The sequence below is a fragment of the Drosophila erecta genome, unplaced genomic scaffold, assembly GCF_003286155.1.
Source record: "Drosophila erecta strain 14021-0224.00,06,07 unplaced genomic scaffold, DereRS2 tig00000000-arrow-pilon, whole genome shotgun sequence".
NCBI classification, from domain to species: Eukaryota; Metazoa; Arthropoda; class Insecta; order Diptera; family Drosophilidae; genus Drosophila; species Drosophila erecta.
Window position 1 is genome coordinate 15,035,845 of NW_020825194.1, and position 20,175 is coordinate 15,056,019.

General features: G+C 43.6%; 2 protein-coding genes and 1 non-coding gene across 3 annotated transcripts; 2 read left to right on the plus strand and 1 right to left on the minus strand.

The window, feature by feature from the left end:
- The first annotated feature begins 6,245 nt into the window (after positions 1-6,245).
- Positions 6,246-7,853, plus strand: LOC6553793 (agglutinin-like protein 5). Its single transcript, XM_001980405.1, has one exon. It carries the CDS (start codon positions 6,246-6,248, stop codon positions 7,851-7,853), a length of 1,608 nt encoding a protein of 535 aa, XP_001980441.1.
- Positions 7,854-17,660: 9,807 nt separating this feature from the next.
- Trnat-ugu lies at positions 17,661-17,732 on the minus strand. The gene has a single exon. It is a non-coding gene; the product is annotated as a tRNA-Thr (tRNA).
- Positions 17,733-18,767: 1,035 nt separating this feature from the next.
- Positions 18,768-20,175, plus strand: LOC6553983. The gene has a single exon (XM_001980404.2). The coding sequence runs from the start codon at positions 18,768-18,770 to the stop codon at positions 20,133-20,135; it is 1,368 nt and encodes a 455-aa protein (XP_001980440.1). The 3' UTR covers positions 20,136-20,175.

Below are 20,175 nucleotides of genomic sequence, written 5' to 3' on the forward strand. Positions count from 1 at the left end.
AAATACTAAAGGCAACATAACAAAGTGTATTATACTTCTAGGAAAATACTCTTTGGTGCAAATAAAGACGAATATGAGTAATTTTCTTGTAATTTTCTTGTTTCCTAAGGTAGTATTGCTGGATTATATAATATATTATATAGTATTATAGATATATAGTATTATAGTAATAATACAATAGTAGTAATATTATAATAATAGAAATGTAGTATATAGTATTATAGTATTATAGAAAGATGGGAATAGCATACAGGTAATTTAAAACCTCATTTTTATTTTTAACCAATTTTATAATTTCATGTACAACAAATTTACGACCTACTGATAATAGATAGTCCCGTTCCTTTAAGATTTAAGTCGACTAGTTATCATTCGATTTTTCTCTACCATCCACATACGAAGCACTTCCCAACAAAAGAAAGAATAATTGTTTAAGCCTCCAGCACGGGGAATGCATACAAATATGTGGAGCCAGGTACGCATAGTCTATGGTCCTCGATTCGCTGAACACACAAAGCCGTCACAAAGACCCTAAGATATTAGCGAGCATTTTTCAATCCTTTGACGATGGTCAAAATAAAATATTATTTCGCGCGTTAATACGCAAAAATAAGCGGCCAGTTGGGTGGCACAAAATGCCAAGGCCCGGCGAGGCGGGTGGCAGATGCCCCTCTGAATCTCTGTCCCCCAGCGGAGGATTGCTGTAAAACCGGACTTTGGGCCAGGAAGGTGTTGTTGGCTGAGAAATTATGATGGGAGACTGCGCCGAGTCTGGTCAATTGCAATGCGAATTTGTGACTCGTTACGAGTCGCGTGGCGGCGATCTTTGGGTTTGGGGTCAGGAAAGCGGTTTAAGAGGGGGAGGAACTGCACCATGGGTGGTCCTTGGCCGCCTCTCGAGATGCAAAACACTTTTGACAATTTGTACTTGTACACGGCCCGGCTGCTGTGCGTTATAAATTATCAAATAGAAATAGCTTTCGATTCTCCCTCGGCCATTTTTTGTTCGCGAGTGGCTGACAGTGAAGCTAAATTATTTGGCATGCGGTGTGAAATATGTGTAATTGGAAAACAAATTCCAATTGCCTAATTTATGACTTGTGCGAAATGGCCAGATATTTATTATGTCCCTCAAGGAGCTGGGATGGGGTTATACTCGTACAATCGGGGTACCGAATGGGCGGATGGGGTTACGATTCATTTGTTACCTTTGCTAATTAAATTATGACAAAAGGAGACTGCGAGAGGGTTGTTGTCCTGCCTCCTGGTCACATGTCCAAAAATGTTCAACGTATTCAATTTCATTTTATGTAAATGCTCGTAAATGTGACAAAAAGACTGGGATCTGGCGAACGAGGACACACACATTTCGTTGACAGATAGGCTGAAAGTTCCATTTCAAAACACCCAGCAAATTGAAAGGTTCGCTTTGGGGACTGTCCAGTCCAGTTGCTAATGAAATTGGACACCAACATCGCCGGGCCAGATACAGATACGGCCTACAGATATACAGATACACCAACCCGAAATTATGCAAATCACAGAGACTGCATATGCAAAATGTTTAACCCTTAATTGGCCCATAAGGCAAGCCCACTGCCTCTCACTCACCTATCGCTGACATCGATAGCAATCGTCATATCCCCTACACCAGATACTCCTGCAACAACAGACAGAACGACAAAAGTCGAGGTAACTTTTTCAATTACCCCGAAAAAGCGCTGCAAGCTCACTCTGTGGCCTCTCCAATCTGAATCTGAATCTGCATCTGAAGCCGAATCCGAATCCGAATCCAAATCCGAGTACGAATCTGTATCTGTATCTGGATTCGACTCGCCGCCCCCAGCCACTTTTTGGGTTAGCTCTGTTTTGGCGTTGGCGTGAATTATCTGCGCAAACAGCCAGTGACAGGCGTTGAATTGCCACAGTTGCCTGTATCTGTGAGTGTGCGTGGTGTGTGTGGTGTGGTGTGGTGTGTCCAGTGGCACTTTGTCGCATAATATGTTAATCAGCCACATGTCAGCCGTGCGGGTGGGTTTTCCACCAGCGATATGGGTGGCCTTTCAGGGGGGATTGTGGCGACCCTTACTCCTGGCTTAATTAGAAGTTCAGAGAGGATGGGGTCAGTCAGGAGATTATATTGCTTATTCTTACTTTTGCAGGATATTACAGCAGCTTACCTCAAAGCAAGGCAGGATTTATAAAACTAATTTATATGGTATTATTCTCCAAAAAGCTAGTTCCTGATATTACATTATATTAATCGTTTTTATGACTTAAATTGTAAAAAAGCATGTATTAAACATGACAATGCTGTAAAGCTCGCGGTCACAACAAATTTATCAAGAGAACAACTTCACAACAGATTCGCCAACCGAAAAGCCAAATTTATGATCAATCTGTCGCTTCCATATTCCATATACAGTTATTCTTGACCAGCTCCGGCCTGCTCCATTTAACACAGAGAGGCTGAGGATTCTGGGTCCCTGTTTTGGCAATAAATTGGCATTTAAATTAATTCACCTTGAATTATGTTCTTTGTGCGATAAAAGGGAAACACTCGGCCAGTCGAGCATTCAGCCCCCCCACAGCGTAAATTTCAATCAAAATCGCACATCCGCGAAATTATCATGAACTCAGCGGAGTTGGTCTGCACTCGGAACCCGCAGCCATTCGACTACTCTGAATATACGTGGATCGGGCGAGGAGATTATCAAATTGATTCCAATTAACACTTGCCACCGCTGCAGGGACTGCCAGCCAATGGACATTGGACATTGGACATGGAGTTGCATTCATTCCTGCTCGACTCTGTATGCAAACGTTATAAATATTTCACTCTTTGTCCACGGTTTACGGTTTACGGTTAGCAGGCACAACACTTGGAGACCTGGAGGTACGGTCCCTTAAAATGGGACCCCAACTTTATGGCCAATACCGACTCCTTTCTCCGCCCCAGTCGAAACACGCACATAACTTAAGCGCACTTTGTCGTAATTCGTAATTCGAATTGACAAACGTTTCTTGGCCCCGATCGCCTTTATATGTAGATATGTATGTACACTATACCTGGTGGCTAACTTTTGGCTCACTTCCTTGGGGCCACTGTGAAATGATAAATATTCCATAATTTTGCCTGGCATTCAATTTCGATTTGTGTGACACATAAATTACGAATTAACGCTTTAAGCCCAAAGAGGCGAAGATCAAAACACGGGAAAAGAGCTGAAGGCTTTCTTTAATCAATTTGCTGGCTTGGCACACTTCCTAGAGGTTACGAAATCGGAAAATTGCTGAAAATCCAGAGGGATACGTAGTTAATTTTAGTAGTGCAGCAACTCCAGGGCTTGAAAGTATAAAGAAAAAGCTAAATATTGTATAAACTTCTTGAACGAATACTTATAAACAGAAAAAAGAGCATTAAAGTGTGCATTAATGGTACCTGTTTAGATATACCATTTATTGGAATATAAGTTTTAATATAATGCCGGATATTATTTCCTATCCAAGTGACGCAAGCACCTGCAGATATATGGTTGTGATATCTGACATTTTAAGTGCTATCTTAGCAATCTTAATTACCTTCTACATCTGTAAATCAATCTTCAGAGCCGTTCTCATATCATCATAATCACCTTGTACTCCAAATTTTTTCCAGAAGTAGTACACGCACAAGTCTCTCTCACGTTCTAAGCTACCAACTGACAGGCGGTGCAGCTTAATTAAGTTGAAAATTTATGAAGTTCTTTATCAAGAGAATTTCATTAGCCAGCATCTAGAACCGCACACAAAGTATGGCTAGAGAAAAAACAAAATAATTTCCTTAGAAAAGGATTTCCTCTGAAGAGGCGGCAATTCAACGGAATGGGAGTCAGCAGCTCAGACTTGGGCAGAAAGTTCAAAAGGAGGAAAGGACCCTGCAATGAGGCATGCGAAGAGCAGCGCACAAAAGATGATTAATAATCTCCAGGACGGACTCCAACTCCCAAAAAACTCCACCACGAACCACCACTAGCCGCGGAAAAATCCTGGCCGGGAGTGGGAAAAGACAAATGTCTTGGCTGCGTGGTCTCCTTCACAGTTAATTTAAGTTTCCACGCGAAACGGATGCAGGAGCTTTCTGGAAAAAGAATTTTGCTGATTTTGTCAACTGTTTGTCGCTGATAAAATTATTAGCTCTTCTTTTGTTTCAGCCCCTGTGGAAAAAGCGAAACTGCGTGGTATGGACACTTTTTTTAGCTTGAGCCCAAATTTTTGTATTAAAATGCAAATTTTTTGTTAATTTTGTTGTTTTTTGCTTTAATCAGCGGGTAGCCACAGCCACTGTGGTTGCACTCGGCTGATGATGAATGTTGAACCACGGCGTATGTCAGGAATCCGGGAAACCGGGAATCAGGGTTCCCCGGATCCGGTGGCTTTGCAGCCCCCAAAGCTAAAATTTTTTTTCCTAAATGCTCTTCTAATTTTCTCTGCGGCTGGTTCGTAATTTTCTAATTTGGCGTACTAATAGAGCTTGTAAGGAAAAAAATAAAATGTATCTGAAGAAAATACCAAAGATGTCTTGCATCCATAGGTAAAAGAAATACAAGTAACCAAGTTGATCCGCTGCACAGTTTGTTTTGAGTTCAGGCCATTAGTTAAACTGCTTAGTTAACTGCTTGTGAGCCAAATTTTGATGTGCTCTGCTATTCCGGGCTCCTATCTGAAAGTCATCTGAAGACACCGCATTCAGTTCACAGACGCGAGCGAGAGACATAAACAATTAAACTCATTTGACGATTAATTACGCGCCGCTTCTGAATCGCGTGTGCTGCCACCACAGCCTGCAGCAAAATGGAATAAAAAAGATAGCTCGCGGCAAAATTGTTCTATCAAAACACTGGGGGCTATGGCAAAAACAAAAAAAAAGAAGAAAACCGCAGCGACAAGAACAACACCCACAGCCAAGTACAAATTCATTTGCTGCTAAAGACACCAGAGGAACTTGCATGTCGTGTCATAATCTTGATGAATGCATAATTGCATGCCAAGCTCCCAAGCTCCCAAGCCCTCCCCATTCCCTTCCCATCCACCCAGCGGATCAGCCCCATTCTGCCACGATCGAAATGGGTTTAAATGTCAACCAGCATAAGAAATAGGAACGGACCCGAAACGTAGGCCCATTTCCAAATATTTTCATGTTTTCCAATAACGAACAGAATGCGCATCGCAACTTTTTCTACGACACTGGAAAAGAAAGCTGATATGGATCAAGATTTTACAAATATTAGTTAGAGAAATATATTTCTAATAAGAAAATAATTCTTCTTAATATTCTTTATTTCCGAATAAGCATGGAAAGTAATGAAGCCGCGGAAATCATATTTTTTTAATTGGAACTTATTCCTAATACCTAAAACCTTTTTCTGAGTGCATACATGCAGCATGCAATGCATGAATTATGCGGCAATTAATTAATGAGTAATATCGTAAGCGACCCAAACCAAACCAATGCCCATACAACCACCAAAGGCGACCACCATCATCTTGATGTCGACCCAGTCAAAGGCATCGAGCACTTCAGGGAGAGAGCCATATATTGGTGACCTAAATTATTCAATTCATTTTTATTTATTTTTAATTTTTTGATTTGTTGCAATAACTCCCCGCCCCTTTGTCGCGAGTAACCGAGAGCAAAGGGGTCTGCTTGTTTGTGTAACTATTTATTCTAATTTGACCCGCTTATTGAGGGGCCCGCCCTTCTGCGCCCCACTCACCCCGTTGGCCATTAATTGATGCAGCCGCTTAAATGATGAATCACTTTTTCATTAAAATTTGACTCTGAGTGTGACCCCCATGTGACTGGCTTTGACTTTTATGTGGTTAATAGTTAGCTCTCCTATTGATGGATATTCCGCAATTGTCGCTTGTGGAAATCTAGCCAGATGTCGCTTTGTCTTTCGTTCCTTTATCTACATTTGCAAGTACAATGAACCAGAATCGGTGGCTTCCTCAAACATCAAACTCGTGCTGAACAAGCTGACCCATAAAGAACAGCATAAGACCGATAAAAGAAAAAACGCACGGTAGAAAAGAAAAAGAATGCCGAGAATCAGAAAGCGCTTGAAGATAGCACACCTGCAACTGAGACCGAAACGTGAACGTGGGCGGCGATGTAAAGTGTATTTAAGCTCGGGTGAAGGCCATCAAATGGCAGTTGAACTTTTAGTTTTTTCTATAGAGCAAGTATGCAGTGCGGTCTTAAAATGAGTCTTCCAATTGCAATGCTTTTGTTGATCATTACGGTGGCTGCTTTTGCAGAAGATCCGCCCGTGAATCAAGGAAAGGAATTCGTGGATTTTGAGGATACTGACGATGTGGCCAAGACTGCATCCAAAGGAGTTACTAATGTTCCAATCATCACAGCCACGCCGATTTTAATTGAAGGCTCTTTAAGTACAAGTAAATCTAGCACAGAAGGATTACCAACAACGATTTCCACAACAGGGGCTCCAACAACTACCCACTCTTCAACGTCTGCTACAACAACAACTGATTCCAGCACTGCTCATTCAACCACTAATGAGTCCACCACTGATGATTCCACCACTAATGATTCCACCACTGAAGAATCTAACACAACCGATTCTGCGACCGATTCTTCAACCACAGCTCTAGAAACAACAGATTCCACCACATCTTCAACAACAACGAAATCCACAACTTCTCCATCGACCACTGATTCCACTACAAACGATTCAACTGAAACCACAACTGTTCCGACCACATCTTCTCCAACACCTGGCTCCAATCCAACTTCTTCATCGTCAACTGATTCTACCAAGAGCGATTTTAAGACCAAAGATATTACGGCATCGGCTGATTCCATCACCACATCGCTTGAGAAGTCGAGACTACGATCGAGATTGTCTTTACCAACAAAACATTCCACAACAATTGGTTCAACAACAGATAGCACCTCAACTCCAGTTTCTCCAACCACTGAACAACCAACAGAAGAAGAAAGGATTCTTGCACTTCGGGCTCAAAATTCTGAAGCCCTCGCTCTGTTCAATACCCAGCTTGATGCTGTCAGCAGAATTAACTGGAAAATAGACGCAGAGCTGGACAACCAGGCGGAGTACCTTGCCTCAATTGAAGCCATCGAGAAGCTGCTCCAAATTCAGGCACAGGAGCTTTTGCCGTGGGAAGCGGAACTTCTTCGAGGCGTCGTCACCTCTATTCAGAAGATAGACCTATTTGCCAACCGATCAATCGAAACCGTATCAGAGTTGGTTAGACTCCAAGAGCTGAATCAGGACCGTGTGAGGAACCTCGGGGTCAAACTAAACGTTACGCAAGGACTAATCCTGCGCAGCGCAAAGGGATTGGATGACAGACTCAACTTTGTAAACCAACTTCTTCTTAGATATATCGAGCCTAAAGTGAATAGCTTAAGGGATTCGGTTGCTAGTCTGAACATATCGCAAGTATATTCTGAAATTGAACTGAAGAACGTTCCAGAGGTTAGAAATCTTACGGAAACATCCATCACAAAACTGTCAGCCTTGAAAAGCCAATTGGCTATGTTCAACCAGACCCAAGGGAATAGATTTTACTCCTTGGAAGAATCTATTAAGGCCTGGATCCCCACTAATTTCAATGCGATCCGTGATCTAGCTCACACTTTAAGCATTTCTCAAAAGCGCACCGATTTGGCAATTGCCATTGGCGGATCCCCCGACTCTAATGCCAATAAGGGCATTGAAGATATCAACCAAAGTAGGAAAACTACAAGCCCACAGATCTCAGGTGGCGAGTATGAGGCTTTGGAGTCTTCATGGAAGGTTGTGGCACCAGTAAAAATAAACTAGAGCTACTTGCAACCGGAATCGAATTATGCTTACTGAATGGAACCTGAATAAATTTAAGTTTATTATTACTATTTATCATTTATTACTATATTCATTATTATTACTATACCATTAAATAGAAATTAAAGTCCTTAAAACTGGAGCTATGTATCATTCTTATCTGAAATAAAACATTTTAAAGTTCAATTCTGGGAAAATGCATTCTCTGCTACGGTATTTATGTTCTCGAGCTCAAATTGTTGCTGGCAAATATGCGGACTATTTTGGCTGGCTATCAATTTACAGACAAGGGAACACCGTGAAGCTGCTGAGCGAAACTGATACCATGGATGCATCGAGATGTCGGGGACCCCAGAACGAATCCCAGACCAAACTAAGCCGAGAACTACAAATGTCTTTCAGGAAGGCTGAGAGGATGGCGCGAAACAAAAGTCAAAACAAGCGCAACATGAATGAACCTTTTAACATACTTGTAGTTACTAATTCCAGGTGACAGGCGACACAATGAGTCGAAGTGGATTTTTCATTTGTGGCCATTGTTGGGACCTTACGGGTATCGGGATTCGGAATTGGAGGGCCCGCGGCGGTTGCTGGCCAAGGAGCAGCCCATAAACAGAGGACGCAACAAAGTTGTTACAACAACAGCATCGCCCGGTCACAAAAGTGACCAAAATCAGAGGCTACCAAAGTAGTAACAGATGCTCAATGCGATGCGATCCGATGCGATGCGATGCGATGGGATGCGATGCGAAGGTGTTGCCATTGGCCTTTCGAGGACCCGCAATCGGGAGTCCCGCATATCTCTCTGGGCACACGACATATCCTTTTCCCTTTCGCTTTAACTGCTGGCTGTCTTCCTTTCTTCTTTTCTCGACTTTTTTCTTCTCTTTTTTGGCACAAGTCGGGCAATAAATTATCGGATACAAAATCGAGTCCAGGCCGAAGTCAAAACAAAGGCATAAACACTCGACGGACGACTGAGATGGCAGCAAGGCACGCACTCGACCAATTGACGACACAAAAGACCAAAACAAAACCCAGCATCGGAATCGCATTCGGATTCGGAATTGGATGTGGATGTAGATGTGGATGTGGAATCGGGACCAGTAACAGAACCAGAAGCAAAACAAAACCAATCGAGAGGCTGCCCAGAATGCAGAATGGTCAGAGTGAGCAGAAGAATGCCCAAAAAGCATGGACATAAACACTGACAACATGCTGCGACACGAAATGGCTGAGGGGAGCCCCACATCCATGGGTATGTGGTCCACACTGAGAGAAAGTCTTACTTACTTCCAGGCTAAGAACGTATGCAGGACACTAAGGCAAAAGGAAAATATGAGAAACTCGACAAAACCAAAGAACTCAGTTGAGCATCTAAGGATCGGTTTCTTTCCAAAGTCGCATAAATATATAATATCACTTTAAGCAGTGGAATTTAAAAATGAATAATATACTTGTGCACAGCAATGTCATATTTAATTTAAATGTAATATCCATAAAGTATTTTTATGTAATAAAATTTTATGTCATTTTATGTAATAATTACATCCTTGGATATCCGTATCTCTTATTACTTCGTTTGAAATATCTTGCGGCATATTGTGTAACCTGTAACAAGTATGCATAAATTTTTAGAATTTCTTAAAATGTTGAAAAACATACCTAGTTCCTCCTGAAATTTTTTTAAGTGTGCAGTATGTGCCTGCCTTTGGTTATCGGAAGCAGCAGCAGTAGACGCACCAAATGACAACTTCGAGGGCAAAGTCAATGAGCGCCTTCCTGCTCCCTGTTATCGCCTGCTGTTGCGTTGGCCGGCTACTCCTCCTTCTGTTCCTCCTGCTTCTCCTCATTCCATTTTGCGAGGCTACTCCTGCTGACCGGAGGACAAAAGGATCCCGGCGTGTTGCAAATCAAAACATGGAAACAACGACAGCAAACAAAACTCTGAACAAGCGTCGAAATGCTAAGAAATATTTTCACTCAGCCAGCTGAAACATGCAAACAGCTAAAGTTGTTCAGCTTAGTTTATGGAGCTGCTTGTGTTTGCTGAACGAGTTCCTAAAGTTTCGTTGTGCGGATAGAGAACATTGAATACTTGCGCCTTTAAGATAAATTCCTATCCACTTTTCGTCTGCCCGATAAGACAATCCCATCACGCCATGATTTCACATCGTTACCACTTAATTAAACCCAATTAATCTACAATATAAATTATTAAATTTCATAAAGCAAGCAAAGTTAAATAACTTACACTCAGACTGACGAGCGATTTCGACACCCAAAACCAAGTAACCAGAAACAGAAACAGAAACAGCAACAGCAACAGAAAGGCCGCAAACAGCGGAGGCAGAAGACCAAGACGATGCAGATGATGATTATGAAGCAGAAGAGAGTGGCCCAGAGCTGGAGGATATGGTATATGGGGGAATTTGGGGGCCAGAGGGCTGCCACAGGATTGGTATCAGAATCGGGCCTCGGCAGCTCCATGCTGTGCGCGATTCATGTTTGGTGATTAAAGTAAAGTTCGTAAATTTACAGTTTTCATCAAAGGGGCGACTGTTAGTGGACTGGACTCGGCTTTTCCAACTGCTCTGCTCTGCGAGCAGCCACAGAGTTCGCCCAGAGTTCAGCCCAGGTGACTGTGACGGTGACTCTGTCGATGACTTCGAACCCCGGCACCAACTCCTAATCCAGCCTTCCCAGTACACTCGAAAAAAAGCGTATTACTGAGCAAGTATGTACGGATTTCATAACATAAAAGTTCTTGAACTCCCTTATAATATTTAATATCCTGTCTAAATCATAATAAATCTCTAAATAATATTTCATGTATTTAAGTAATCCAACAAAATAATTAATTAAATATTTATTTGATTTAACATTTTCTGTTTATTACACACACTTTTTGTCACAATTTAACACACTTGTGCATATTTTCTTTCGAGTGCACGCACATATTCGCGAGGCAGACTCCTTTGGCTTTTCCTAAACTGATTTCCAGCAATAAGCATTAGTTGAAAATTGCAATTGTTTTTGTAAAGGGTAGGGAGGGGCTCAGCAGGGGGAGCCGGGGAAGGAGCCACACCGCGGGGGAGTGCCAGTACCCAGTGCCAAAGTTGCAGCCAAGTGCCAGTGCCTGTGCCTGTGCCAGTGCCAGCGATTGCACGATTCCCGGGCCAACAGAGGGATCCCGAGATCCCGAGGAGGTGGTGGCAGAGGCACATCATCAACGTCCCCAGCCACGTCGTCAGTGCAGCAGAAAAGCTGCACAAAAAATCCAATTGTACTTAACGAATTTTTCGTTGCCGTTGTTGTTGCTGCGGCCAGCTTTCTGGGGTCCGGAACGGAGGGCCGTGAATCATATGGACACCATTAAATGGAAAGGTACCAGCAATGGCAATCGCCAACACGCGTCAATTGTGCGCGCTGTGTGAGACCGCAGGAAAATGCTGAAAAGCTGCAAGCCGAGAACCCAGAAAATCTGCGCAGCTATTTTTACCAAAACTTCGATCGGATATGGCCGCGTGTCGTGACACGGGGGAATGCGATAGTGGCTGCATTCAACAGGTCAGCATGGTCCCTAATCGATGGTCGGTTTCACCATGATACCAGTTCATTAAATATTATTATTCATCTATTCATTATCAATTACTCATCCTTATAAATCCAAGCACATGTGCCCCATAATAAGTCCGAGAGTCGTTGAATATTTCGTAAATTTACACGTCGTGCACCTTGTTTTTAATGTGAAGTGAAGACAGCACACGCGATCATCTCTACCACTGATTGCAGCCAGAAATGGACGCGGACTGGGAATCTCTGTTAGCTGGAAATGGGATTCTGGGATTGCGCGACGTGAAAATGACCCTGACTGGTCTGGGGATGTGCGGTGTCAGGGCTTATCAAAAGCTCGAAATGGAACCGCCAGAATCGCCAGAACCGCAACCATTAATAAAGCCTAATAACAACATAAACGCCAATATCTTTTTAACAAATTTGCCCGACTGCTCGCCGAAGATGTCGATAAGTGAACTAAATAACCAGATTAAAGCAGATCGTAATAAATGTAATTTGAATTCGCCGCACTCGGCACATCTGTGCTGCACAACTCAATGGTCCGCATCTGAAGATGCGGAGCAGCATTACTTAATTGCATGGCCGAGGATATCACCAGGCAATCGATCGTCACGGATTACGAGAGGCAAACGTGTAATAGAGCCGGCTTGAATTATGCATTCGAGTGGTTCTGCAAAAAGGGCTTCTTACACCGCGGACAGGTGTTGATTGCTGCCCCGCTGGAGCAACCTGCTCCTTTGCATCTTGCCGATGGCATTGCCATTGGACTCAGAACCTGAGATATCCGAGAAGATGATGTGATGGGCAGCTGAACGTGCGGCAAATTATTGCATTTGCAACGTGAGGCACGAACAGAATTTTGGGACGAACAAGACGCGGCCCGGTCATAATAAGACTGGCCGTATTTATTACCCCATTTAGTTGTGGAGCAGCGATTCCGGGTTCAATTAATGTCTACTTTGTTTGGCTAACAAATTGAACAAACTTGCAGTGGCGGCCACAACATGACTTTATTTTATTTGCTCTCGGTGGCAGCTTGTCGTTGATTATTGCCTTTTGCTGCCGCTTGCTGCTGAAGACAATCAACCGGGCTGCAGTGCAATTTGCCAGGAGAAAAAAATAAATTTGAGTTCAGTTGCCGGGTCAAGCCACTGCCAGCTACTGAATTTAACCGAAAAAATCCACCATTCGCGGGCGAGGGCAAACAAAATCTTTTATTCGGCATCGCTATCTGCATCTGAAGCTAGCACAGGAAACAGAAATTGTTTTGATAACAATCTCCGGAGCAGAAATGCTCCACAGTCAAACAATAACGTGCCAAAAGTTTGCTACTGAATTTTAAATATTAATATCTCAGCCAGATATTCGCTGCATACTACCACTACTTGGCGACATGGATCCGCCCCTCCTGACTTGACTTTGGCTTTGGGTTTGGGTTTGGGTTTGGGTATGGATTTGGGTTTGGATTTTCGTTTTACATCTTTCGGTTTTTGGTTTTTGGTTTTTTAGGGCGCGCACGTTTTGGTTGTAGCGGAAAAGTTTTACTTTGAACATGAAAAATATCTTGTTTAGATTTTATTTTGCAGATAGACGACAAGTAGACTTAATTATCATTTTTCGCGAATACATAAATACATTAGCTCGGCCTCGAGCTTATTGAGGGCGGTGCGCTGCCGCTCATTTTGGCCAACTTTCGCCGGTGGGAAATGGCAGGCAGAAAGGCAGGCCAACTGAATCTAATACTTAGTAACTGCGCACACAATCATTTTCCAGCAAATCTATGCGCATCTCTATGCAAATGTGTGTTGTATCCGAGCCGAATTAAGAATAGCAGAATACTTAGTACGAGGCCTATGCCCAAACCCAAACCCAAGCCCAAGCCCCAAATCCAATCCGAAAGCCCAGGCCAACATATTTTCCATGTCGATGGCATCGATTGCGTTATGCAAAATATATGCAAATGCCATAAATACAGGCAACGGTTGCATCTTCGCCTTCTGTGCCAAGCAGTTTTCTTTTCGCAATGCACTCTCTGTGTTTCTTTTTTTCTCAGTTTTCCCGCTTACAGCAGCTTTCTGCTGCTTTTCCAGCGAAACATCGTTCGATCGTTCGGGTCTTTGAAGAGTCGCGACTTCAACTGGCGATTTGAGAGATTTGTGAAATTTATCGGGCCAGTTGGGAGTGGGTGCGATGGATACCTGGTCCTCCAAGGTGTCGAGTTTGGCTTGGCTGAGTTGACTCAAGGTGGGTGTTTGTTTGTTGCCTTTATGCGGCTGTCTGCATTCTCGGAACGGTAGTTAGGCCCTGGCTGGAATAATCGAAGAGTTTGACAACATTTGAATATCGTTTTGTTGCCTAAATTGAGTTTCGAAAATCTGCAAAATCACGAAGTTGAACCCATCTGTCAGGCACTTGGTAATTGAGCCCCGCTGAAAAGGTGAAAACTTTCGCATAATGAGCCGCTGCTGCAGCGCCACAATGAATTATGAAAGTTCGATTCTGGACAATGTGTACGGTTAGCACTCGAATCAAACCATAAATCTTACGCAAATAGCACTCAAAAAGCAATAAGACTATTTCAACGCCATTGTGTGCTAAACAGATTTCAAAAAGGCGATACAAATTCTAGCCATACAGCACAGGACAATGCGTCTGGTTTGTTCTTAGCCCCGTCCCGGTCCCGTCCAGAAATTGCCTCCGATATTGGTAGCCATTTCCATGACAATACCCGGGCTGGACGTGGGCTAATCTATGAGCCAAGATCGCAGGCTGTTCTGCCAGTAAGATGCTGCAAGATGTTCCGTTTTGTGCAGTTTTTGCTGAATCAATTTGTTAGAGAAACAATGACCCCTACTAAGGACAAAAGGCCAAAGGACCTGGAACCGAGAGGCGTGCGACATTAGCAGACAGTTTTGCGGCACTGTGAGGGTGGATTCTGGTACAAATGGACAGCCAACTGAGCGGATAATCGGATTGTCCAGGCTGGCGTTCACCGGCCAAATAGTAATTTGTGGGTTTTTAGGCCAATACAGCTGCCGTAACGAAAGTAACCAGTTGTCAGTATGCAAAAACCGCGGCGACAACTTCTTCTTCTCGTGCCCAGATGCAAGCAGCTCAAGCGAAATGCCAGCGGGTGGCTTATCGCATATCGTTTATCGCTTATCGCCATAATTCCCACTCAACACCCAAGAAAGTTCAAGGAATTCCAAGGATGAGGAAGCACTCTTGAGTTCCCAGACATTGTTTGCGGCAAAAGTGTCACACACACGAGCAACATGCAACATGCAACGTCATCGTTGTCGCGAGCCATTCGAGATGCATCTCAGCTTCGGCAGCTGACCCAACATGCAAAGGAGATAATCACGAGCTGGAACAGCCGGCAGAGGCAACTGTGCCACAGCACTTATCTGATTTGCAGCATCAATAAGTCGTACCTATAGCTGACCAATATGACCAATATGCTGAGGTTGGGCAAGGAGATGAATACAAAACCTAAAGGAGCCAACAAAAGCAGCACAAAATGTTATCAGAGGAGGACGGCTTCCCATTCCAGTTGCACCCTTCTCGTACTCACTCAAACTTGGGAAAGTATCTCGTATCTGTCCCACAGCAATTCAGCTTTGTACATTTGCAAGTGCCACCATCAATTAAAACTAATAGAACAATTAATGAACACAACAAACACAAACCGCAAAGTGCAACCGCAAAGCGAGAACTTAGAAGGAGACAACGAAAAGATGTCGAAGATGAATATTAAATGTGCCCAAGTAGTATTCGAATTTGGAATACACTTTCAAAATAAAATCACACTATAAGTGTAAAAATAAAAATGTACTAAGACTTACAAAATTATGAATAACACATTTTAAAAATTCTAGCTTATCCATATCCCAAAAACCCTTAGGCTATAAAAACTATCCTATTTTATATCACCAAATGTTGGAGGGCCCCAATTATTTGCAATAATTACTAAGAAAGGCAGCCGCAGAAGTGCAATACTTTTGTAAGTTGTAATTCGGAAATATAAGTTATATATTAAGCTACATTCCCCAATTTAAAGGGCATTGTAGGCGCATGCGGAACTGACTTTCAAAGAAGCTAAATAAAAGAGTTTTGTACTGCCTCTTCATCATCAGCATAATATTTTCCATGATCATTATTGTCTTTGGCAATTAAGCGAGATGAATAAGTAAGTGAATGAATGAATGGGTGAATGCATGGGCTGCCAGTTCATAATTTCTCAACTCTAATTCCCAAGAAATTAGAAACGAAAAAAGGGGTGCGGGTGGCGCTTCACCGCTCACCAAAGAAACAGAAGATCGCAGAGGCGAGATTGAACTGGGGGCGTGCCCCGACCGACCACGCCCACCTCCGTGGCAGGCAAAAGTGCACAAACAGTTAAATGCGATCGTCTGCTCCGCGTAATTGCAGTCACAGAAACATGCAATTTAACTCGGCTGGAAACAATTGAATCCATGAATTATGAAATATTTTAAGTCAAGCAAAATGCCACAGTCAAGTGGGGCAGACACCTCCCCTGCTTTTTCATCTTGGGCTAATTAACTAAGTGCCACGCACCTCGGAGTCTCAGCTGAAAAGCTGTAGAGCAAAAACCCATTTTTAGCTTCATGCATTTTTAATTCCTCTAATAGCTTTTGGCTTCTAGCTGCTCCCAGCCAGACATTGATGGACCAGAAAGCAGCCAAAAACCGGCAAAAATTAAAACACCAAAAATGCGTCCTCTGCCGCAGCTGCTGGCCAGATGCAGATTAATTCCCGGCCCCAAAAAAGGCGCCCGAAAAAGTTGTCCTTACCTGGTCGCATCTGCGGGTGAACTAAGCCAACAAAGCGCAATGTGTCCTCCATCAAAATTAATTACCAACGGAGCGGGAGGCAGCCCAGCAGCCGAGCAGCCGAGCAGCAAGGCCAATTGTCAGTTGTGCTGAGCTCAAAAGTTAAAAGGGGGCGACGGCGATTCAGCCACCTCCTATCAGCCACCACCCACGAACCACCACCCACTGCAAGCACCCCGCCCACTGGGGCCCATCAGTCAACACTTGCTCAACAGTCTAAAATGATAAATGGCCATCCCCTTGGTCAAAATCACTTGGCTCTAAGAGAAATTTCAAGCTGAGTCAGCAAAGTGTTGCATACTTTTGGGCGCGTCTTACTCACGACCCATTTCGTTTGATACTGAAGGAATCTTCATAAGAGCTAACTGGATTGAAGGGAAGGTATTTATAAGAACTAACTGGATTGAAAGGAGGCTATATAGAAAAGCGACAGAAACATAAAATAAAATAACGAAGATTTCGCATCTTTTCTAATGAGTGCAATGAATAAGCATTAGGTTGCATTATCCGCAAATCAGGTTATACAGCCTCGACTTTCGGAATGCGAATATTTCGTTTTATCAATTTACTTTCGGCCAAACAATAGACCTATAATGCAACTGAAACGCGTCAATCATGAAAGAAGAAAAGGAGTATTCCATGGCTGGAGCTTATGTGTGATTTACTGGCTAAAAACATGCCTTTCACCCGCGAGTAAAGGCCAAATTAATTAACCACCAGGCAGACGCATTGTGTGTTGCCGCCGCGGATCACTTTGTTGGTTTTTAATTAAGGAGTTGAATGAGAATCAAAAATTGAAGTGATTTATGCCGACGATAAATGCGTAACGAAAATTGTCAGTGCTTTAATTATAAACAAATAGGAGGGCAATGAAGCCGCAGCTAGCATAAGCAAATAATTAAAACCAGACAAAGTTCTGAAGTCACTGGAGGGTCGATTTTTATTCAAACGAATTTGTGTAAATATTTACCCCCGACACAACGATGTCAACTAATAGTCTAAGCTGGCGCTTCCTTGGGAAAGTCCTTCAGTACATCGCGCCACTCTTGTTTTCTGTGTTTACCCAAACCGCGAAGCTTTTTCGGTGGTGAAGGAACATTCATGATGTCCTGCCAGCGATAATATCACACATGATTGCTTCTGGGTGGGTTTCAGCCCTCGGTCTGTGTGAGTTTTTAATTAAAAATGTAAAACATTTACTTTTGTCAACAGTTTGGCGGTATCCAAACTCAATACCCACTTGTGGGTGACATTTCCCTTTTAGCTTTCCCTTTTAGCTTAGTTGGCTAACAAGGCCCTTAATCTGTGGGCTGCTTTGAGAAATGATATGTGCTCATATGAAGAAATATGATGCAAAAAGTTGAATCCCATTCGATGCCTCCTGTGAGGATTGAACTCACGACCCCTGGTTTACAAGACCAGTGCTCTGCCACTGAGCTAAAGAGGCTCACATGAACGACTTGAAAGAAAACCAAAATATTAGTTACGTTTCGAGCTCCAGTGGCAAGTTCCAGAAGTCAGAATTCTTAAAGATCTTTTCATCTTATCGGCGCAGTTGCCATATCATAGTTCCCCGATAAAATCTTTTCGAATCTTATCTAGATACGTTTACAAGAGTTCAATCTTCTAATTGCAATTGGTTTCAATGCGGAAAAACGCACCAAGTTTCCATATAACATTTATAACATTTCTCCAGTTTCTGTCAGATGAAACATTTGCTACTGAGTTTGGAATTTAAATTTTCACAACATCTATTATTATGTGGTTTTATTTTTAAGGCGGTAACAAACCAAAACAAGCACCACTTAATCCTTCCAGACGAATGCGCTGAAATTATTTATTATGACGCAAAACTTTTTTCCGGCCGCAGAGCAACGCGTCCGCTTTATCTCCTGTCCAAAAGAGCCAAAGGGTCTCGACTGGCATCCGCCAAAAACGATGCCCCACCAACCCACCAACCCAACCACCCAACCACCCACTTGGGGGGAGATCGAAAAACAAAAGTGGCACTTTTTCCAGTTAAGCCTCGATAAAGAGCTTTAAAAGGTGCACCAGGAGCAGGACAATCGAGCAGGAGCAGGACAATAATCTGAATGCTCAGTTCGCGCAACTTCAAAGGACTCAAAATCTGGTCATGTGGCAAAATCGAATGAAATGGGTAATTTTGCGGGATAATTCCTTTAAGGGGTATGCCAAAAGGGAATCACTTTTAATCGAAAGAAGGTCAGGCTCGGCTCCAAAGTGAAATTTAAATAAATTGGTATATGATGAAGGTTTGATTGCAGCCCTTTTTTAACTTGGTTGCTAAATAAATAAGGTGGTTATACAACCCTAAATAACCGATTCGATTGCAGTCGGCGGCGACTTCTAAATGACATTTGTTTTAAAAGTGGAATTTGAGTCGAGCAACTAACTACTCAAAGGAAAGTGCGCTTTCGTAAAAATTTAAAACTTTAACAGAATCCGATATTAAATCAAGACAATGCCGTTGGACCAAGTTGTAATCACCTACGTGCGCAGCAGCAGCTGGATCAACGTCCTACTGCTCAGATCGATGAACCTCTTCCAACCCGTCCTGGTCGAGAGTCCCAGTGTGTCCGAGTTGATAGAAGTCAGCCCCAATGGGTTTTGCTGGTACGAGCAGAACGTAGAGTACCGCATCATGGTGAACGAGGTCTTTGATATTGGCACCAAGACGAATGGTGGTTCCGTGGTCGAAATGCAAGGCAGTCATGTGTCATTTGGCTTAGTTCTCCGGAGGATTAGGCACCGAGTTTTGGATGAGCTCACCATTAATGTGAAACAGGGGGAGCTGCCATTGCGTATTTCCCCAGACGTTCCCTGTTCCCTGCACTGCAGCAACTGTGCGAATGAAATCATTGGACAAAGACAGTATGATCAGATCCGGGAGGTTCCGATGACGACCATGAAGCCACACAACTACTTTTGTCCCCGCAACGTGTATCCCTCGGAGGAGGAGCTCTATTACGGCCTCAACTATCTGGTCGTATGCTTCGAGGTGCTGGGCAACGGAGTCACCACCACCCGTGGTCGTCGTCGCGTTCTGTGCTCCCGCTGCAAGCAGTGCGTCGGCGAAATCATTGGCAGGGATGTGGGCGTGCAGCTGTACGCAGATACCTTGCGCTTAGTGACCTCGGATTCCGCGCTCGAGTTCAAGGAGATCTTTGGCCATGTGACACCCACCCAGATCATGAAGCGCCTGATGAACGACGCCGATACCTTTGACCTGGAGCAGACTGGCCTCTTCCTCAAGGCGGTGCGTCCAGATGGTCAGCTGCAGCTATTGCATATGCAGATGGACACCAAACAGATGCACATTCTGCGCTCCGAGTTGGATGTATCCGACATTGTGAAACCAAGTGCCGACTTATCCACGGAGGTCGACACCAGCAGCGAGAGTGATATGGACATGAATCTGAGCGATTCAAGCAGCAGCAACTCCTCTGCTCCAGAAACAGGAAATGACAAAATAGCAACTCCACCAAGGCCCACTACCCCCAAGGGAACTCCTCCAAAGACCGTGCAATATGTCCGGATGCGGGGCTTTCGTGGCTGCCGAGTTACGTATCTGTTCTCGGGAAGTGATAGCGATCTGATAGAAAACCACGAGGTCAGCATGACTTGGCGCGAGAGAACCCGCCTATTGCACATCTCCTACACGATGATGGCAGACCTCTTAGGCGAGTTGAATGCCAATGAGAACATGTTGGCCAGTTTGGAGAAGACTTCGCCACCCGTCAAGACATACAATCCACGACACAGCTACATCATATTCGAGCCCGATGAGGAGTTCTATGCTAGGCAGGAGCGATTCGCCAGGATTTCTTAATAGGGATGAAGCTAAACTTACATTTGTACAAAAGAGCCCA

Excerpts from the sequence above, each read along its gene's own strand:
- LOC6553793 (XM_001980405.1), top strand. The coding sequence starts at position 6,246 with ATGAGTCTTCCAATTGCAATGCTTTTGTTGATCATTACGGTGGCTGCT.
- LOC6553983 (XM_001980404.2), top strand. The coding sequence starts at position 18,768 with ATGCCGTTGGACCAAGTTGTAATCACCTACGTGCGCAGCAGCAGCTGG.